Source organism: Canis lupus, chromosome 2, assembly GCF_048164855.1.
Source record: "Canis lupus baileyi chromosome 2, mCanLup2.hap1, whole genome shotgun sequence".
NCBI classification, from domain to species: Eukaryota; Metazoa; Chordata; class Mammalia; order Carnivora; family Canidae; genus Canis; species Canis lupus.
Window position 1 is genome coordinate 16,124,319 of NC_132839.1, and position 18,833 is coordinate 16,143,151.

Genomic DNA, 18,833 nt, shown 5'->3' on the forward strand with positions numbered 1-18,833 from the left:
TATCTATCTATCTATCTATCTATCTATCTATCATCTATCTATTTGTTCATTCATTCATGAGAGACACAGAGAGAAAGGCAGAGACTTACGCAGAGGGAGAAGCAGGCTCCATGCTGGGAGCCCAATGTGGGACCGATCAAGAACTCCGGGATCACGCCCTGAGCCAAAGGCAGATGCTCAACTGCTGAGTCACCCAGGCGTCTCTCTTGTAGTGAATTTTATTAGTTACTGTAAATATCATAAGAATGACGTAATAGAACTTCCTAATCAATTGATTGACTGACTTATTAAGCTCCAATGGAAGTTTTGTCACTTTAAGTTACAAGCAATATACTTAAAGAATCTTATTAGCTGGACTAAGATGGAAATTATTATGTATATAAAAATACATTTGTAGGGACGCCTGGGTGGCTCAGTGTTTGAGCATCTGCCTTTGGCTCAGGGCATGATCCCAGGGTCCTGGGATCAAGTCCCGCATTGGGCCCCCTGCGAGGAGCCTGCTTCTCCCTCTGCCTGTGTCTCTGCCTTTCTTTCTGTGTCTCTCATGAATAAATAAATAAAATCTTTAAAAAAAAAAAAAAAACCACTTGTAATATTTTTTTTGTGGAGATTTTTATTTCATTTGATTAAAAGTCTCAGTATTTCAGAACAATTTGGTAATTAGAAAAGCAAAATTTTGAAATAAGATATGCTGAATTAGATGTTTCAAGCAGCATAACTGTCAACTTCTTATGGGAGAGTTTTCCTATATAAGTAGGGTGTTTTGGTCTAATTAATAAAACTTAACTTTGTTAAATTGGCTCAAGAAAAAGAATAAAGAGATTTTTAGTACATATTTTCATTATACCTATTTTAAAAAACAGTTCCCCTTGTCTAATGAGCAATTATTAATGTTCGCTACAAAATTGTTTTGATAGACAACCACATATTATAAAGGTTAAAACGCATGCAGTTTCTTTTATGTCTAATTTTTGGTTTTGCTTTATAAGAATGATTTATCAGAATTTCTGTTTTTTAAAATCAGCAGATCATATATGGACATGATTATCTTGTATGAGATGCAACTTTGCTGAGGGTGGAAAATAGCAAAATTTAATAAAGGAATGGTAAAATTTTAATTTATACTGTATGTTCCATAGGCTGCAGACATCTAGAAAGTGAAATCATGTTTTTGCCATTGATAATAATTCTTCCTGTATAAAAATATGTCGCATTTTGAGAGAGTGATTACATTGCTAAAACTTGATAAATATAAACTGATTTCACGCAGAGGTGGTTTATGACATTCTTTGGGTAGAGATCAGTTGGCAGTAGAAGATAATGTTTGTTGGTTTTATTTTTAAGGTAGGCCATCTTAAATTTGAGGGAATCGACTCTCAATTACAAATATTTACAGAAGATTTTAAAGTTGTAAGATACTATTTTGGATTATTGACTTTAAAAACCTGGGGTGACTATTTTGATAATTACTTCACTAAGACCACATGGCCAAACCAGTTTCTTGCTTGTGACATCAAAGGAACAAATATTTGGCAATTTCCCATTTGTTAGCAGGTGGCCTTTTCCTGTTAGTGACACTTGAATGAAGTGTGACTAACATTCTTTCCTTTGGCCATTGCCCCAAGAATGATTCCCAGTGAAACTTCTTGGCTTGTGGTGATTTTCACGTGTAATATAACAACAAGAAGCAAGCAAATACATAATATTTAATGTGTTCCAGACATCGTTTCTAAGTACTTTAAATGTGTTTACTCACGGAATCCTCATAACAACTCTGTGTGGTAGCTACAATTTTCATCTCCATTTTAGAGGTGAAGAAACTCAGGCACAGAGATATTAAGTCACATGTGCAAGTGACATACGATTGGCAAAGCAGGATGTGATCCAGACAGCTGGCTTCCAGAGGCTGTACTTTCACCCACCACACCACCCAGCATCCAGGAGGAACCAGAGAAAGTTTCCCAAATTGCAGAGTTGCACAATTCATGGGAGCTGTTGGGAACCTGTATGGTGGATAATTTTGATAGTATTGTTTTTACTTTTCAACCTTGTAACAAAGTGCTTGCCAGTAATCAAGAAATAGATCTACAAACAGTTCTAGTTAAAGGGCTGCTACCACTAAAAAGGGATGGTTGACTTAAAATGAATGAATCAATTCAAATTCTCTTATCTTACAGTTAATATTTTCCTGATTTTTTTATAATGAAAGGATTATTATGGCAGAAACTTGGTGTTTTGTTATATAGTGTGTGTGTGTTTTGTTTCACTTTGTAAGTATGACCAAGTGTTGTTTTATAATTGTCTTGAAGGAGATGACTTAAAGTAAAAATATGCTCCCTCTTGGTACCTTTAGTGTACCTAACATTGATTTCCTAAGCTGCTTTTGCCAGTGATGACATCTATGCTCTGACTTGTTCAATCTTTCTTTCCTTCACTGAATTTGTACCCTATTTGTATTAGGAAGAGCAGAACCATATTTGTGTGTGTTTTGCCCCAGTCTTTTCAACCTACAAATCCTGTCCTAGAATGATGATGGACTGACTAGCTTAGAATACCAATGGGCTACATGGAACTCTTACATTCCCTGAAATAGTTACCACCTAGGGTCTGCTGAGTCTCCTTGCCCGGTGGGGTGCTTGTAGGGTATTATGTAAAACAAAACTTCTTGACTTTAAAATGCAAACATGTCACCTGGGGAGCTTGTTAATACTGCAGATTCTGATTCAATAGATCTTGGGATGGGGCCTGAGACTCTGCATTTCTTACAAGCTCCCTGTGATGCTGCACCTGTTGCTGCTGATCCCTAGACCACATTTTGAGTAGCAAGGCCATCCAAAAAGTTATGGGTGGCTACTGAAGGCAAAATAATTTGACTATGTCTCTTGTCTTTCCCATGTATTACTGGCTTTTAAAGAGAGAATTTACTTAAGGATATTTATAAATCATTTTATCGGGAAGTTTACAGCAATCAGAAAGCATGATCTTACTCAAATACAGATGTCATTCCGCTGCTAAATCCCTTCAGTGGCTTCCAACCATTTACCGGGTAAGGACCCTATCCTTGAGACATGAACAATGCCTATAGTGCTCTGGCTGTGGCCGACCCACCCAACATATCATGTCCTGCTTTCCTCCAGCTTAACATGCATATTCTGATCTAGGTTGTGCATCCTAGATTTGTATATTTATAACAGCAAAGTCCCTGCAGAAGTGTCTTGAAGAAAGAGGCAGCTACTCTTAACACCAGTGACATTTCACTTGGCCCATATGCCAAGTTCTTTTCTGCTGCAGAACCTTTGAAACGTTGTGGGTTTTTGCACCTAGAATCTCTTTCCTCTTCATTCTCCTGTCAGCTGCTAATCATCTTTTAGCTTAAATATTACTTCCGAGGAAGTCATCTTTGATCGTTCCATAAGGTCCCACCATAATTCCTTTTGTAACACTTGTCACGATTTTAAGTGAATGGTTAATTGACTTAATTGTGTGTTTAATGTCTATCTTAGCTGCTACAAGTTCTAGGAGGGCCCAGTCATCATTATATACCCAGTGCTTGGCCTACTCCTCCACACTTCAGGCTGTTACTAAGCCCACAGAATGTACTTCAAAAGCATTGATTGAATGAACGAATGGCAGCCAGTTAAATTTCCATGAAACAATTCTGTTTCATTCATTTTTTTTTTTTTTTTTATGATAGTCACACAGAGAGAGAGAGAGAGACAGAGACACAGGCAGAGGGAGAAACAGGCTCCATGCACCTGGAGCCCGATGTGGGATTCGATCCCGGGTCTCCAGGATCATGCCCTGGGCCAAAGGCAGGCGCTAAACCGCTGCGCCACCCAGGGATCCTGTTTCATTTATTTTTAAATGGACTACTAATATTGACCTTTTGAGGCTTAAGAAATAAGTTCTTAAATAAAAATAAATTTACTTCATAAATAAATATGAAGTACCATTGTTTGGCACTTAGTAGGTACTTAATCTGTATGAGATTCTTTTCTTCTTTTATGCTGCATTCCTGGAAGGATACACCTGGTGGTTTTTTTTTTTTTACTCTGATCACTTTCCTGTGGCCCCTGTGCAGTGCTCTCTCCCTCTGCTTGTCAGGAACTCTCCCCTCTGTTTCAGCCTAAATTTAAGTGCCTCCTAGGACACGGGGCTTCTGCTTTGACACCGTGTGTCTGAAAAGGTATTGCCCGAGCAGCAGGCAAGATGCTAGGGTGTGAAGGTGAGAACTGGGCCAAATAAATATTCTCTGGTTCTAAATATTATAACACTCCTTGAGAGCCTTCTCACACAGTTTAGGATACTGGTGGTATGAGTTTTGCTATAGTGCTTCTACATGGATTCAAATCTAATCTGGCTTGGCAGTGGCTGAAATATTTTATATTCTATCTTTTCATGGCCCCTAGAAAATGTCTAATAATACTACCAGAACATGTGTCTTCTTTAGTAGTTAATGTGCTTCTAGTGTTAGCATGCAAAATGATTGGGCATTATATTACAAGTGATACTTTTATCATGAATTTATGTAGCATCTTTTCCCCCAACAACTCAAAGCAGTTTAACGTATTATTTCGTTTATGACCCTTGGATTATTAGGACCATTTTGTGAATGATGAAACTGAGATACAAAGAAATTGAATAAATTGCCCACTTGATGTTTAAGTGGTCCTTGTTAGAAGAAAGAAGGGCCATTATTTTGTGACAGTCTATCTATTGTTTTTACATAAATTCTAAAATAAAAACGAGACATTATGGAAATATTCATTTTTAGAAATAAGAAACAATATTCTTCTGAATGATTTTCTGGAAAATGGTTACTTGGTTTTATAAATACATTCTCTGTTTGACTAATATTTAATGGGCCTCAACTGGGTACTAGGCACTGACCTCAGCTGGAGGATACAATAGTAAACGTGACATGCCATATTGCCTTTATATTTGGGGAAATTAATTGCTGGGGAAAATTGGAGAGGACGGACTTTATAAAGTAAAGAAGTACAAAAATTAGATAAGTTCAGCTACTACTAAATGCCGTGGAGTGCTTTACTACAACAGAGTGACTGAGGAAAGATTCACAGATTGGGTGATAGGCAGAGGCTGCTCTGAAAAGTGGGCACTGACTTTACTTACAGGTTATTTACGAGTAGATGGACAACGTTTTTCAGTGTTAGATATTTGGAATATATGTACACTTTCTTCCAATATTCTAGAATAGGAGCCAGCAAACTTTTTACAGAGGGCCAGATAATAAATAGTTTAGGCTTTGTAGACTGTGACATCTCTGTCACAACTACCAAACTCCACCACTGTGACATGCAAAAGGCCACAGACCATCATAAGCAAGCATATGAATGTGCCTGTGTAGGTGAGGAAAAAGTTTTCCTCGACAATCTTAGTTGTGTTTGAAATCTGGTTGTGTTTGAAAATTTAATTGACAAAGGCACATTAACAGGAGAAAAAGTATACAGATTTATTTAATACAAGTTTTAGGGATGCCTGGGTGGCTCAGTGGTTGAGCTTCTGCCTTCAGCTCAGAGCATGGTCCTGGGGTCTGGGATCAAGTCCCACATCAGGATCCTTGCAAGGAGCCTTCTTCTCCTTCTATGTCTCTGCCTCTCTCTATGTGTCTCTCATGAATAAATAAATGAAATCTTTAAAGAAATAAAAATAAACAAGTTTTATATGACACAGAAGCCTTCATAAGGAAATGAAGATCCAAACAACAGTTAAACTGGAGTATTTTTATGCTAGTTTTTTAAAATGAAGAATGGACAGTCATGGAGAAACATGATAGGTAAAAGAGTTAAAGTGAGTGTAGTAAATCGGGGGAAGCTTAGTAAGGCCTATTGGTTAGGATCCTTCTTAGTGTCCTTCTGACTTGGGAGATAAGAATGTTCATAACCTCCTGGACATCTCTCACATGAGGATTTTATGACTGTTTCAGGAGAAAAGGGCAAGGGGAAGGTCAGAGTGACCTTCCTGCTTCTGCTATTTTCTTAAACTCCTTCAGTTGAAAATATTCAGTATGCCAAGGTACCATATTTGGAGGTAGCATGTCTGAACCTCATCAGCTGCATTCCAATGGAGTTTTATTTATGCACACTGAAATTTGAATCTCACATAATTTTATGTGTCACAAAGGATATTCTACTTCTGATTTTTTTCAACTGAAAAAAATGTAAAAACCATTCTTAGCTTGTGGGCTGTACAAAAACAGGCATCAGTCTGGATTTGTTCCCTGAGCTTGCCACCCCTTGTTCTAGAATATTGTGCAGCACCCAAGCTGCCCTCGTGGCTTTATCACTTCTCTGAATTGTAGTCATTTGGAGAGGAGACTCTCACATAGTGTTAGCATGGTGCTTTTGACTTCTCTCCCAAGGTCTGGGTGACATTTCCACTGGGTTGATAGTCTTGGTATCTGCCTGCAGAAAGAATTTCCCTTTGAAATAGCTTTAACTCAGTTTTACAATATGTTGACATCTAGGGACCTTGTGTATTGAGGAGCACAGTTGGAGCTCCAAACTCATCTCTTACTACCTAGGGCTGCCAGCTGCAGAATTTGGACCAATTCATCCACCTATACTTAGTGGTTATTAGATCCTGCCTGAAGTATCATGGTCTTTTCTTGGTGCAACTTGTTTATTTAAAAGGAGATTGCCTGTTAATAGCGAGAAAAGTGAGGGAGGCCTGGGTGGCTCAGCGGTTGAATGTCTGCCTTGGGCTCAGGGTGTGTCCCAGGGTCCAGAATCCAGTCCCACATCGGGCTCCTTGCAGGTAACCTGCTTCTTACTCTGTCTATGCCTGCACCTCTCTCTCTCTCTCTCTGACTCTCATGAATAAATAAATAAATAATTTTTAAAAAAGAGTGAAAAGTGGTAAGATGTTAATCATCCGTACCATACTTAAATAAACTGGATATATATATATAATTTGGAGAAGAAAAGACTAAAGGAGGGAGGAGAGCTATTTTCAAATATATTAAGTTTTAATGTACAAAAGGGAAAAAAAGGCTGTCCAAGTCAGCAAGTAGAAATACTTGGGAATAAGTCTGTCAGTCAGAAAACCTGAATTCTCATCCCTATGATACTTGAAGAAATTGTTTACAACTCTGTGCTTCTTTCCTTTATCTTCTAAAGAGACAGTAGATTTCTCTAGACCTTTCTGGTAACAGCATTCAATGTTTCTTAAATATGCAAAACAACTTGGTAACTTGAGCTGTGCAGCAGAGGGAAGGCCGCTTGGATAGTAGTGGAAATCCTACCACTGGAGTTATTCAAAAAGAAACTAGGTCACCATTGTCACAGATACTAGAAGACTTTTTATTCGTTCACTCAACAAATATTTACTCATTTGTCCACCAAATGTTTACTGACTTCCTTGTAAGGTGCTTGCCAGCCATATAATTTCATTGTGTTTCTTAATCAGCTAGTTAGAACTTGGTATAAATCTGTGGGTTAAACACCAGTCTTTGAAGACCTCTTTTGGCTGTGTTTTGCTATCCTTGCCAGTGTCCGCTGGTATAGAAGAATCTTTCTTTGCTCCAAAATGATTCCGTTGAATTAAAATTAAATCCAACTTTGGTGACCGGATTTCTTTTCAAATTGGCAGTTTCCTTATGCAAGATAACCCTTTGTACTTCTACCTTGCTTCCTTTTTCATTGGAACTGCTCGCTTTGATTTGCAAACCTAAAGGGCTTGAAGTTAATTTAAGAGTCTGTTTGTAAACATTAGTGCCGGGATTTCTGGGTCCAGTTTTATAGAATAGTAGTCCTGCTAGATGGAATACTAAAAAGGGTTTTATGGTCAAAAATGCTTAAAAAACACTGTATACTAAAATTTCTTCTTGGAGAGGCACAGGGCTCCTGAATAATTAAAGGTTCTGAGAAATCCTGCAGAAAACAAGTGTTTAATATTGTTGAACCCAGCACTTGCACTACTACCCATTAACATCCCATGAAATGCACTTAAGAGAAAATCTTACCTTATTAACATCATAGAGAAGAACCCTGGTAGATACAGGTAGATACAACCAAAATCATTTCAAAAAGGTTTGCCTATCCATATTTACAAATTTGTAGATGTTGCAAAATAATTTTTAAACACATGGAATTGCCTGTGCTTCCCTACATAAAAATTATAAATTTTCAAGGAGTTGGAATCAGTTGTCCAATTATAAATTCCTATTGAATGTAGCTGTTTTCTTGATGACTTGTACTTTTCCATTTTATTCATTAAGTGTCAGCCTCATTAAGATTTAGTTTCTTCATTTGTTTAAAAAAATGGAGATAATATCCATTTAGTAGAGTTTTTATGAGGAGTAAGCTAAATGGGTGAAGGTATGCAGAACACTGAGCATAGAGCCAGCACCATGGTGGTTATTCAATAAAGGCCTATCTTTCATCTCACCTTAATCATAACCCTGAATTTGGGACTGTGGGTATTCAAAAGAGGTAGAAATCTGATGTTTAGGTTATTTGGATACTAAGGAAAACAGCATAGAATAAGTCCAAAAAGCTTTAATTTGCATAGGAGCATTTTAGAATATAAAGCAAGAAGATAATTTCCAGCAAAAACTTGGGAAAAATCTCTGAAAAATAATGATTTTTTTGTTGTTGTTCTTGTAGTGCAAGACCCATTTCATGAGACTTCTTTAAAATTTTAAAATTCTCCAAAATAAGAGCAGTTTGAGGAGGAAAAAAGAAATAATCATGACATGTTTAATCAAAACCTTGTAAATAAATGACAGGTTTTTATAGCTATTGTTACTTTTTATACAGAAGACTCCAAGCTAATTTTTAAGTCAGGTTTCGATTTTATTTTTGTTAATTTTTAAAAAAGATTTTATTATTTATTCATGAGAAATACAGAGAGAAAGAGAGAGAGGCAGAGACACAGGCAGAGGGAGAAGCAGGCTCCATGCAGGGAGCCTGAGGTAGGACTCAATCCCAGGACTCCAGGATCACATCCTAAGCCAAAGGCAGATGTTTAACCACTGAGCCACCCAGGTATCCCTATTTTTGTTAATTTTCATAGTGAACTAGCAGTGACATTCAGATTTAGTGCTCTATGAAGCAATTTTCATGTGACACCACCCCCTTTCTTTCGGGTATTAATTTATCAGTCTGGCGTTTTAGGTTGTGAGTCTTGGGTTAAATGCCACATTTTCTATTCCTGCACTTTCTTTCTAAAATACCTATATCTAAAGTGAGTCTTTCAGCCTCTTCCCTTTGGTTAGGGATGCTCTGTTATAGCCTGGTTAATTCAGCATCCCTCAGCTCATGGCACTCTCTTCAACAACATTGCTGCCAAATCCATTTTAGTGACTCAGCAGGAGCTTGTCATTAACAGCATTTTTGTAGAAAGTAAAAATTAAGCAGTCTTGGAAAGCAGAGTGCTAGTGTACCATGTATGTGTAAATCTTCAGTAGCAATAAACAGTCTCCTGGTGGGTTGGTGGTGGAGCTGCTCGCCTGATACCACCCTTCCTTTGAAGCCTTAACAAGTTCAGTTCTCAATAATGTCTGCAGTGAAAAGGGCCCTTCAGTATTACTGAAAAGGCAATCTGTTTCAAATCTTATATTTGTTTCTAGGATGTATAAAACATTTGATAGATAAAGGAGAGGCAGATGGAATTCAAAATAGCAGCTTTATTATTGGTAAAGCCTGGGTCAGAAAATATGGCTTTAAATATGGCTTGCTTACACTGTTCTCCAGAGTTAAGTTGATCCTTCTGTCCCTCCAACTGCCCTAGCTGCCCCCTTACCACCTCCCAAACCACCAACAGAGCTGAACACAATGGCAGAACCAATCCTAATGGACTCAACAGAGAGGGAGAGCAGGCGAGAATGCAACTCCCTGTGGTCAGGGGGGCCCCAAGCTCACCACTGAAAGAGTTCCCTCTCCTTCCTTACCTTGAGGCATAGAGAAAGACAGAAATGCGGCTCATATTAAAGGGGAGAACAATAAGGGTGCGCAACAATAAGGTTAGTTGTAGATCTGATGGGAAAATACCTCTTGGGTAAAATTACACATCGAGGGAGAGGAGGCCAAGAGGGTGACATTTGTTTGAACAATGGATGCTTTAGGTATATCTACAACTCCTTGATGACTGAAAACTCTATAAAGACACACGTAGAGGATTTTACATCAAATAAACAAGTGTCTGGTCTAGAAGGCAGAGGGAAAGAAAAGGGATAGGACTAGACCTGCATGCAGAGGAGCAGGGAAGGGACTAATTGAAAAAGAAGGCAAAAATAATAGAACTGTAGCTGAGTCTTTTTGAAAGGAATGAGAGATAGGAGAATGAAAGAACTCAGAGGAAAATCCCAGCGGTATAGGAAATTCATATGCTAAGGAAAGCCAAGGTTTGTGCCTGAATGCCTCACTAAAGTATTGGTTTTCACCAGGTTTTTAGGAAACAGGTCTTAGAAACATCTAGAATCTGCTGAGGCTCACTCTCCATCCAGAGCTTCTCAGACAGTGGGTGAAGTTTGACTTAGAAATTACCTTGGAATATTGGAGGTAATAGGAAAGTGTGGATTTGTGAAGCATGGCTTATGGAGGAGTTTAAAAGGGATCCAGAGGAGTTAGATTTAATGTATATTCTGGGAAGTGTGTTGATTAAAACAAGAGGTAAAGAAAGCCTAAGCTGTATTAATAGTGTTAGGAGAAGAGAAGGCACACAAAGGGGGGGTCCAACTGTGCACCTGACCGGCTCAGTTGGAAGCGCATGAAACTTGATCTCAGGGTTGTGAGTTTGAGGCCCATGTAGGGTGTAGAGATTACTTAAATAAATAAATAAATAAATAAATAAATAAATAAATAAATAAATAATTTAAAAGGTCAACATTTGATTCATTATGGAAAGGGAGATGAGGGGAGAAACATAGTTTATAACATCTAACAATTCAGAGGACGAGTAAAATTTGGTAAGGCATTGAACTTGGAGATGAATAGACAATGGTGGGGTGTTAGGCAGAAATAGAGAATACAGCAAGGAACATGAAAGGGGCAGCTTAGAGCTAGAGGTGATGGATTTGAAAACTTCTTCACAAAAGGAGTCTCTGGAATCAAAAGATAACAGAATTGCTGAGCTAGACTGTGTAAAGCAGTGAGGTCCAAAGAAGACTGAGGCCAAGGTTCTGGGGGAGCCTCTATGGGCCAATGCCACTTCTCCCTCTCACTACTATTCCTGTAAACCGTTTTATTTACAGCCTTGACCCTGCATTCACATATTGTCTATGACTGGTTTTATGTTATGACAGCAGGGTTGAGCAACTGAGACGGAGACCAAATGGCTTGCAAAACCTCAAATATTTACCATCTGGCCCTTTATAGAAAAAGTTTGCCAACCTGGCTCAAGATGATAAAAGAGAAAGAGCTATAGAAAAGATGAGGCACCGTGAAACCAGGAGAGCATGGCCATTGATGTAGTTTTAGAATATGGGTGAGGTTTGGTGGGGTGAGGTCTGGAGCCAACGACCAGAAAAGAATTCTTGAAACATCTTTGGTGCAAAATGGCAGTTTTTATAACAGCACAGGGACAGGCCCCCGGGGGCTGGAAGAGCCACTGCCCCGGGCTTGTGAGAGGTGGCTGATTATATACCTGCTGACTTGGGAGCGGTCAGGAAAAGGGAGGTTTCAAAAGGATTTTCATATGCTAAAGAGGACCTACAAGATACTTCATCGGGTTAAAGGTTGTTTTCCCTCTAGCAAGGCATTAACATTAAGATGTTGGGAACTTTCCGAGGAATGTCACACATATCCCACCCTGGGGGAGAGGTGTGTCATTTATGGAGTGTCAGCTTGTGCTCCGTGCTCAGCTAGCCCCCTCTGTTCCCCATCAGCCAGGAGGAAGTCTAGAGAGAAGAGGGTTTCTGGGGAAGGTAACTAGGAAAGGTACAAGCTTGGGGGGAAAAAAATCTTTGAATATTGTGACCAGGAGGTAAATGTCATTCCAAAAAAATCCAATTTCTATATGGACCAAAACCCAGCAAAAAATACTCAAAAGATCTCTTTCTCCCCTCTCCTTTTTTTTTTTCTTCCTTCGTTAGTATTAAAACCTTCATTAAAGCAGAGCACTGCTCCCGGTGCTGTTGGAAGATGCCTACAGACAAGGTGCACAGTCTTACAAAGTCCGATAATAAGATGTACTGAGATAATGTGTGTGAAATTGTAGAATGTTATAAGAAATTAAAGTATTTTGCATTAAAGGCAGTAAATTACCCCATGCCAAATATCTGCATTCGGAGGGGACTGTCAAAAACTTGGCACATTTGAAACATTTGTGATTCTAATTTAATGTAAACAGCACAGGCAAATTCTTACTCCCTTTGTGATCCCAGGGCAGGTTACTTAACTTTACTGTGTTCATCCATAAAACTGGGATCATCAGCACTCAGTATGATGAAGATGAAATGAGATATAAAGCAGTTCGTGGGATGTTTAGCATACAGTAAGTACTTCACGAATAGTAACTTTACTTTTAGAGAGCTGTGGAAACCTCAATTCATAAAGTCAGATATATAAGACATATCCAAAATAAATAAATAAATAAAACATATAAAAATCACTTATTATAAAAAAAAATCACTTATTGTCTGCAAATCAGTGTTAAGAAAATTCTGAGACCCATCTTACCAAGTTGGTACTATTTAGCACTACTTTTAGGGCTCCTCCCCCTGTCCCAGGGTGGTCCCTCATGAGGGACTTTTATTGATCATCGGTGACCAGGGCACCTAGCTACTGCAGAGACAGCTTTTATTCCCTGTCCAGCTGGTTCTTCGGTGCAGCAGGCAAGTGGGGCTTGAAAACTCAGATGAGGCCAACAGCCTGTGGCAGGGAGCCGGCTTCCCTCGGTGCCCCACTGTGACCACCTCCCTGGGCACTATCAGCGAGCAAAGTGCAGGTGCTCCTCCTTGCACACCCAGTGGCTTTTCTTTCCAGTCCCAGAGCATCTCCACTTTCAGAGCCACCTACCAGGACACACACTATTCTACTTTGATATCATATGGTAGTGCCAATATTTTAACTTTCTGGCCTATAAAAAAAATGACTTTCATGTAGTTCAAATAACAATTCAAAAGATTTAGTTTTCTTTCCTTCCTTCCTTTTTTTTTTTTTTTTTTTTTTTTTACCTAGAAGGGCAACCGACTTCAGTCTATTTGTGCTTTTCCAATAACAAAACCCTCTGTGGCAAGTAAACAGAAACAGATTACTTTATTTCAGGGCAAAGGAAAATAGAGAAAAATAAAAAGTCATATTTCATTGAGGCATCTTGACAGGTTTATATGGTAATAACAATAATAATTATTTTTTATTGTAATTATTCCTCATATCCCACCCCCTTTCTCCAACTGTACTGTCACTGCATGGTTCATGGAGCCTTAGATTATTCATGCTGTGTTGATTGACTAGCTTCGTCTCCCACCTCCCTCACACCTGGCACACTTCAGCTGTACTACCAGTAGCTACCTGCCTTCTCATCATTACAATAACCCTTCTCTGTTGCTGGAAAGTACTCATACCTCAGTCTTGTCATGCTGATAAACTTCTACTCCTTAAAGACTTAGCTGATACATGGTCTCCTCTGTGTTCTCTGAAAAAAGTTTAAAACATCATCTTCTGTGTTTTCACAGTGCCTGATACTCAAACCACTTAGACTTAAGGTGATTGAATAATTTGTCATCTAAACTCGGACACTTTTAAAAGCAAGTAATAATTATGCTGGGACAACAGACATAAACCAGAGTGCCTGGAGAAGAGCAGGGTATATGGCCACCCTGCTTATCCTTATATTGCTGTAATGATTGGTTACATACCTCTCATTCCCTCCTCTCACAAACATATATACATATACACAGTCAGTAAATCCCTGGAAGGCATAAGCCTTAGCATCTAGTGTGAGATGACTGCTGACACATCAACTGATTAATTAAACCGTGAGGATTTTATTGCAGGAGAATGTTCTAGATTAGTGAAAAAACATAAACAAACAAAAGGAGATGGAGGGAACATTTATAAGAGCAAGTAAACCAGTCTGCGTGGAACGGATATTTAAGGATTGGAATATAATTTGGGAAAAGATTTTACAAACTCTTGGTTGTCAAGCTAAGGAATGTCTAACAAAGTGGAGGAACAAGGGAAGGTTTGCATGTGGGGGAGTGACATGAAAGATTACTGATAATTGTATGTCAGAGGAATTGGAGGGTGGGAAGGTCAGAGAACTACTGAAACTATCTGAATAAAAAAGATGGAAATATGGATGACTCTTTGTCATTTAACCTTTTATGCTTTAGGCTGCAAGCGATAGAAACCCAAATTATCCTGGTTTAAACATAAAGAGGAATGTATTGGTTCAGCTAACATAAATATATAGACATTGCTGGATCCAGGTGTTCAGTGTCATATCATCAGGAATATTCTTTCTATCTCTTGGTTCTGCTTCTTACTGTTTTGGATTCATTCTCAGTCAGGTCCTCCCCAGAATACCCATTAGGAACTTCCAGCCTACTTTTACCAGCTTAGCAACCCCAGTAGAGAAGGAATGCCACTTTTATCAATAGTCCTAGCAAAAATTCCAAGGAAGGTTCTCTAGGTCATGAAAATCAAATCACAGAGATAAAATTATCTAGAGGAAACATAAAAGTAATAAGCTTCCAAAATGAGCATGGAGAAGAAATGTACTCATTCCAAAATGATCTAGACTCAAGAAATTTAAAATACAAGACACATGATGTTTATTTATTTCACTTTATTTTATTTTAACTCCAGTGTAATTAATAGTTAAAATACAATGTTATATGTTCTCTTTAATCCAATAAATATTTTCACATATTATGATACTGGGCATATCATGCTAATAGTCCAAATAAAATAGAAATTATTATTTCACCTTTCCAGTCCAACCTATAAATACAGTAGTATAGGAGCTTATGATTACTTATCTTTGAAGGAGTCTAATGGAGCCAGAGGAGGGCTGAAAAGGGCAATTAAAGTGGCTTTGTCTTTGTGAGAATTCCTTAAGTAGTTTTACTGAGAAACCAATTAATAAACCTCTTCATTCTCAAATGACAGGATCTATGGATTTGAGAAATATTTGTAAATTTACTTCTTTGTAAATTTACAGCATAATTCTCAGAAGTTTTTAACTGAATTTTCCATGAAATTTATGTTCTGAATAAAGGATACAATAATGTTCAGGACACAAATCAAAAAGAGAAATAAACGATTCAATTGGCTTTAAAAACAAGTTTTAGATAACAAAAGAATATGTATAGAATAATTCTATTTGGTGTTCAAGTCATGCATACATATATTCATTTATGTATATGTGATATATAACAAATGAAACACTGAACCAAATATAGACTATCCTGGTTGGGGGTATTTGGTACAATTTTAATTTTCTTATTTATCTATGGCTTTTTGTTTTACAGTTTCTAGCATGAATCTATAAATTAATTTTAAATAACAAAAAGAATAAAAAATCTGTTTCTTTGAGAGAAAAAGAATTCTGATATAAAGGTAAACTAGCTTTGCCTTTTGGAGTGATGTTGTTGTGGCTCTTTGCACAGTTTTCTCCCCAGATATCATAAGTATTTCAATAACAACATTGGGTTAGGTAGGCTATTACCTCTGAAAGAATGTGGCATTTCTCTTATTATGTAAATATTAATCAAATGCAGTTTTAGTGCATTATGCTTGGGTGACAAGAATTAATTAATTTATTTATTTATTATTTTGAGAGAGGGGGAGAGGGAAAGAATCTCAAGCAGGCTCCACCTGATATGGGGCCTGATCTCATAACCCTGAAATCATGATCTGAGCCAAAATCAAGAGTTGGACACAGATGCCCCAAGTGATAAGACTTTAATCACATTTACTGATACCTATCTTAATAAATCAGTTTTATTCTTTCCAAGATCGTACCATTCAAGAACAAGCTTCTAATACAGACAACAATCTGAACCAAGGATCCAGCTTAATAGAATCCATCTTTAAAGTATTATACCATTGCAATTTTTCTCCACAAATATTTGGAAATGTTTTTGTGAGCTACATGGAAGAAGAACAATTATGGGACTTTCTATATAACATTCCAGGTATGAGAATTTACTATTTGGAAAAGAAGTGTTGTAGAGATAATTAAATATATCTTTAAAGATGCTTTGAAAGTTTTATTGATGTCACTTTTGCTGAATCTGTTATTTATAAAAGTTTATCTTACAATTTTTTTTTCAGGATAAATGTTTCTTCTGGGAATCATTAACCATTAGGTCCTATCAAACTAAAGTATACTTGGGACAATGTGAAGGAAGGTTGTGAGATGGATTATGTGATGCAGACTTTCTTTTTCAATTATTATTAGGAAGTGTCCTCTTATAAAAATTTAATTTAATATTTACCATAGATTATGTTTTGCTATTGAGGATATAAGACATTAGTAGCACATGAATAAGTATTTTATGAATCTTAGATGCATTTATTCAACAAACTCATGGACGAAATTTTCTTTTCTTCAAATGTATTTTTCTTTAAATGTAAAAGTGTTTGTTATTATGACCATAGTGCATCTGTTTCTACAAGGCAAGAATGTTCTATGGTTCCTTTGGGGATAATAGGCTTTTCCATTTGTACTGGTCTTCTGCCTACAGCTTGAATGGATATTAAAGCCAGAATAGGTTGCATATTTGAATAGAAAGTGTTCATGGGTTGCCCCACCTTCAGGGCCAGGTGAAAAGGCTCTTGCTTTATTTTATACTTAATATCCTGGCTTTAAATCCTAATACCTTGGGAAAACAAAGAATAAGAATTTAGTAACTATCCTCTTAGTCCATTAACTATTTACATCATATACATTTTGGCTGTTGACCTATAAACTGTTTTATACGTTGTTTTGGGAACTACAATTCCATAAAAGATTTCCTTGGAAATTTTTTCTATTAAGATATCCTCAAGCCCAGAGTTTCTTTTCTCAGCTATGTCCAGCCTACTAATAAGCCCTAGAAAGGCATTCTTCATTTTTGTTACAGTATTTTTGATGTCTGGTATTTCTTTTTGGTTCTTTCTCAAGATTTCCATCTCTCTACAAATACTGCTCATTTGTTCTTGCATGCTGTCTATTTTGCCCATTAGAACTCTTAGCATATTCATCATAGTTATTTTAATTCCTGACCTGATAATTCTAATCGCCATGTCTGTTTCTGATGCTTGCTCTGTCTTTTCAAATTGCATTCTGTGCCTTTTAGTATGTCTTGTAATTTTTTCTTGAAAGCCAAACATGATGTTTTGGGTAAAATAACTGCTATAAAGAGGCATTTAGTGATATGGTGGAGAGATGTTGGGGAGGAGAAGCATTCTATAGTCCTATGATTAGGCCTCAGTCTTTTAGTGGGCCTATGCCTCTGGATGGCATAGTTCACAAACATTTCTCAGTTTTTTCTCCCATTTTGCATAGGAGAATATGGCTAGAGTGGAATGGAGTTGGGTATTTTTCTCTTCTTCTAAGTCAGTTTGGCTCTGATAATATCCCAGTGAGTTATGGTCTATTTTCGTAGATTCTCCCGAGCGCAGCCCTTAAGAACAGAGTGCTCTGACTTATTTCAAAATGTTCCTTTTCCTCTCGTCTTGCTGGAAGCTCTTGAGGATTTTTCTCTGACATTTACTACGGGCACCTAGTTGAACTCATAGAGGTAAAACTCACAGAAGTGTGGCAGCCTCCACAGGGTCCCCCTGGAGTTTTAACTCTCAGACTTGTCCACACTGAGAACCCCAGCAGTTCATCAATTACAATTCGGACTTCCTCCCTTGGCACTAGATCCCATGGTAGGTTCTGCTTGTGAGTCTCCACTCCAGTAAGCTGTGACTCCCTGCATTTGTCATCTCTATCGCTCCTATCTTGGAGAGAGTAGTTTGCCTTGTGTCCTTACCTCTCTACAGATCCAAGAAGAGAAGGTGATTTTTCCAACTGTTCAGCTTTTTATTTGTTGTTAGGACAAAGTGATAACTTCCAAGCTCTTTATATGTGGAGCCAGAAACCAGAAGGGCTTGTCACTTACTTTCTTTTCTTTATTCTCTCTTCTTCTTATCTTTCCTTTTCTTTTTCTTTTTTTTTTTCTTTCCTTTTCTTTTTGCTAGATCTGTACCTTATCCCTACCATAGTTATCTGTGGATGTTACTTGAATCCTCCCTTATAGTATCCCATGCTCAACTTGTTTCAGAACCCTTCATCAAAAGAATACTAGGCATCCTATACCAAAATATTGTAAACTTTATGGAAACTCATCTTAGGTAATAATAATAATAATAATAATAATAACAACAACAACATATATTTACATAATGTGTCGAGTGCCCACAAATTAATTCATGTAGGTTTTAAATAATTCTTTGAGATAGGACTGTTATTTTGTGTATCATTTGTAATACCTTGATTTTGTTTTAAAAGCAATAAACATAACCTTTTAATAAAAGGAAATAGGGGAATTTCTGGCTTTCTAGAATTTTTAGATACCTGAGATGTATTTAATCCATGACTCCAAAGAGTTCAACCAAAGTAAATATTAATTACAGATACAGGAAGAAGGAGTCTTTATGCCTTTCAATGAATTAAAGTCTTGAAGCATCATTTAAAAAGATAGATTGCTATATCCTCCACCATTTCCATAAAGAATAACAACTCACTTGATGATTGCACCATGTTAAAAGTTAAACTCTCAATATTGGATATTACCAGGATCCTCTTTGACATTGTTGTTCTTTTTCTTTCTTTCTTTCTTTTTTTAATTTATTTTAGAGAGAGGGAGAGAGAGTGTGGAGGAAGGGGCAGAG

At 37.4% G+C, this 18,833-nt stretch overlaps 1 protein-coding gene across 4 annotated transcripts in view; it reads left to right on the plus strand.

The window, feature by feature from the left end:
• The window catches only part of KIAA0825 (KIAA0825 ortholog), a 381,348-nt gene that overhangs the window by 155,919 nt on the left and 206,596 nt on the right, over positions 1-18,833 (plus strand). For all 4 annotated transcript variants that reach the window (XM_072791247.1, XM_072791230.1, XM_072791240.1 and 1 more), the window contains one exon: positions 15,926-16,105. In XM_072791247.1, coding sequence (XP_072647348.1) covers positions 15,926-16,105 — 180 coding nt within the window. The remainder of the gene's footprint in view (positions 1-15,925; positions 16,106-18,833) is intronic.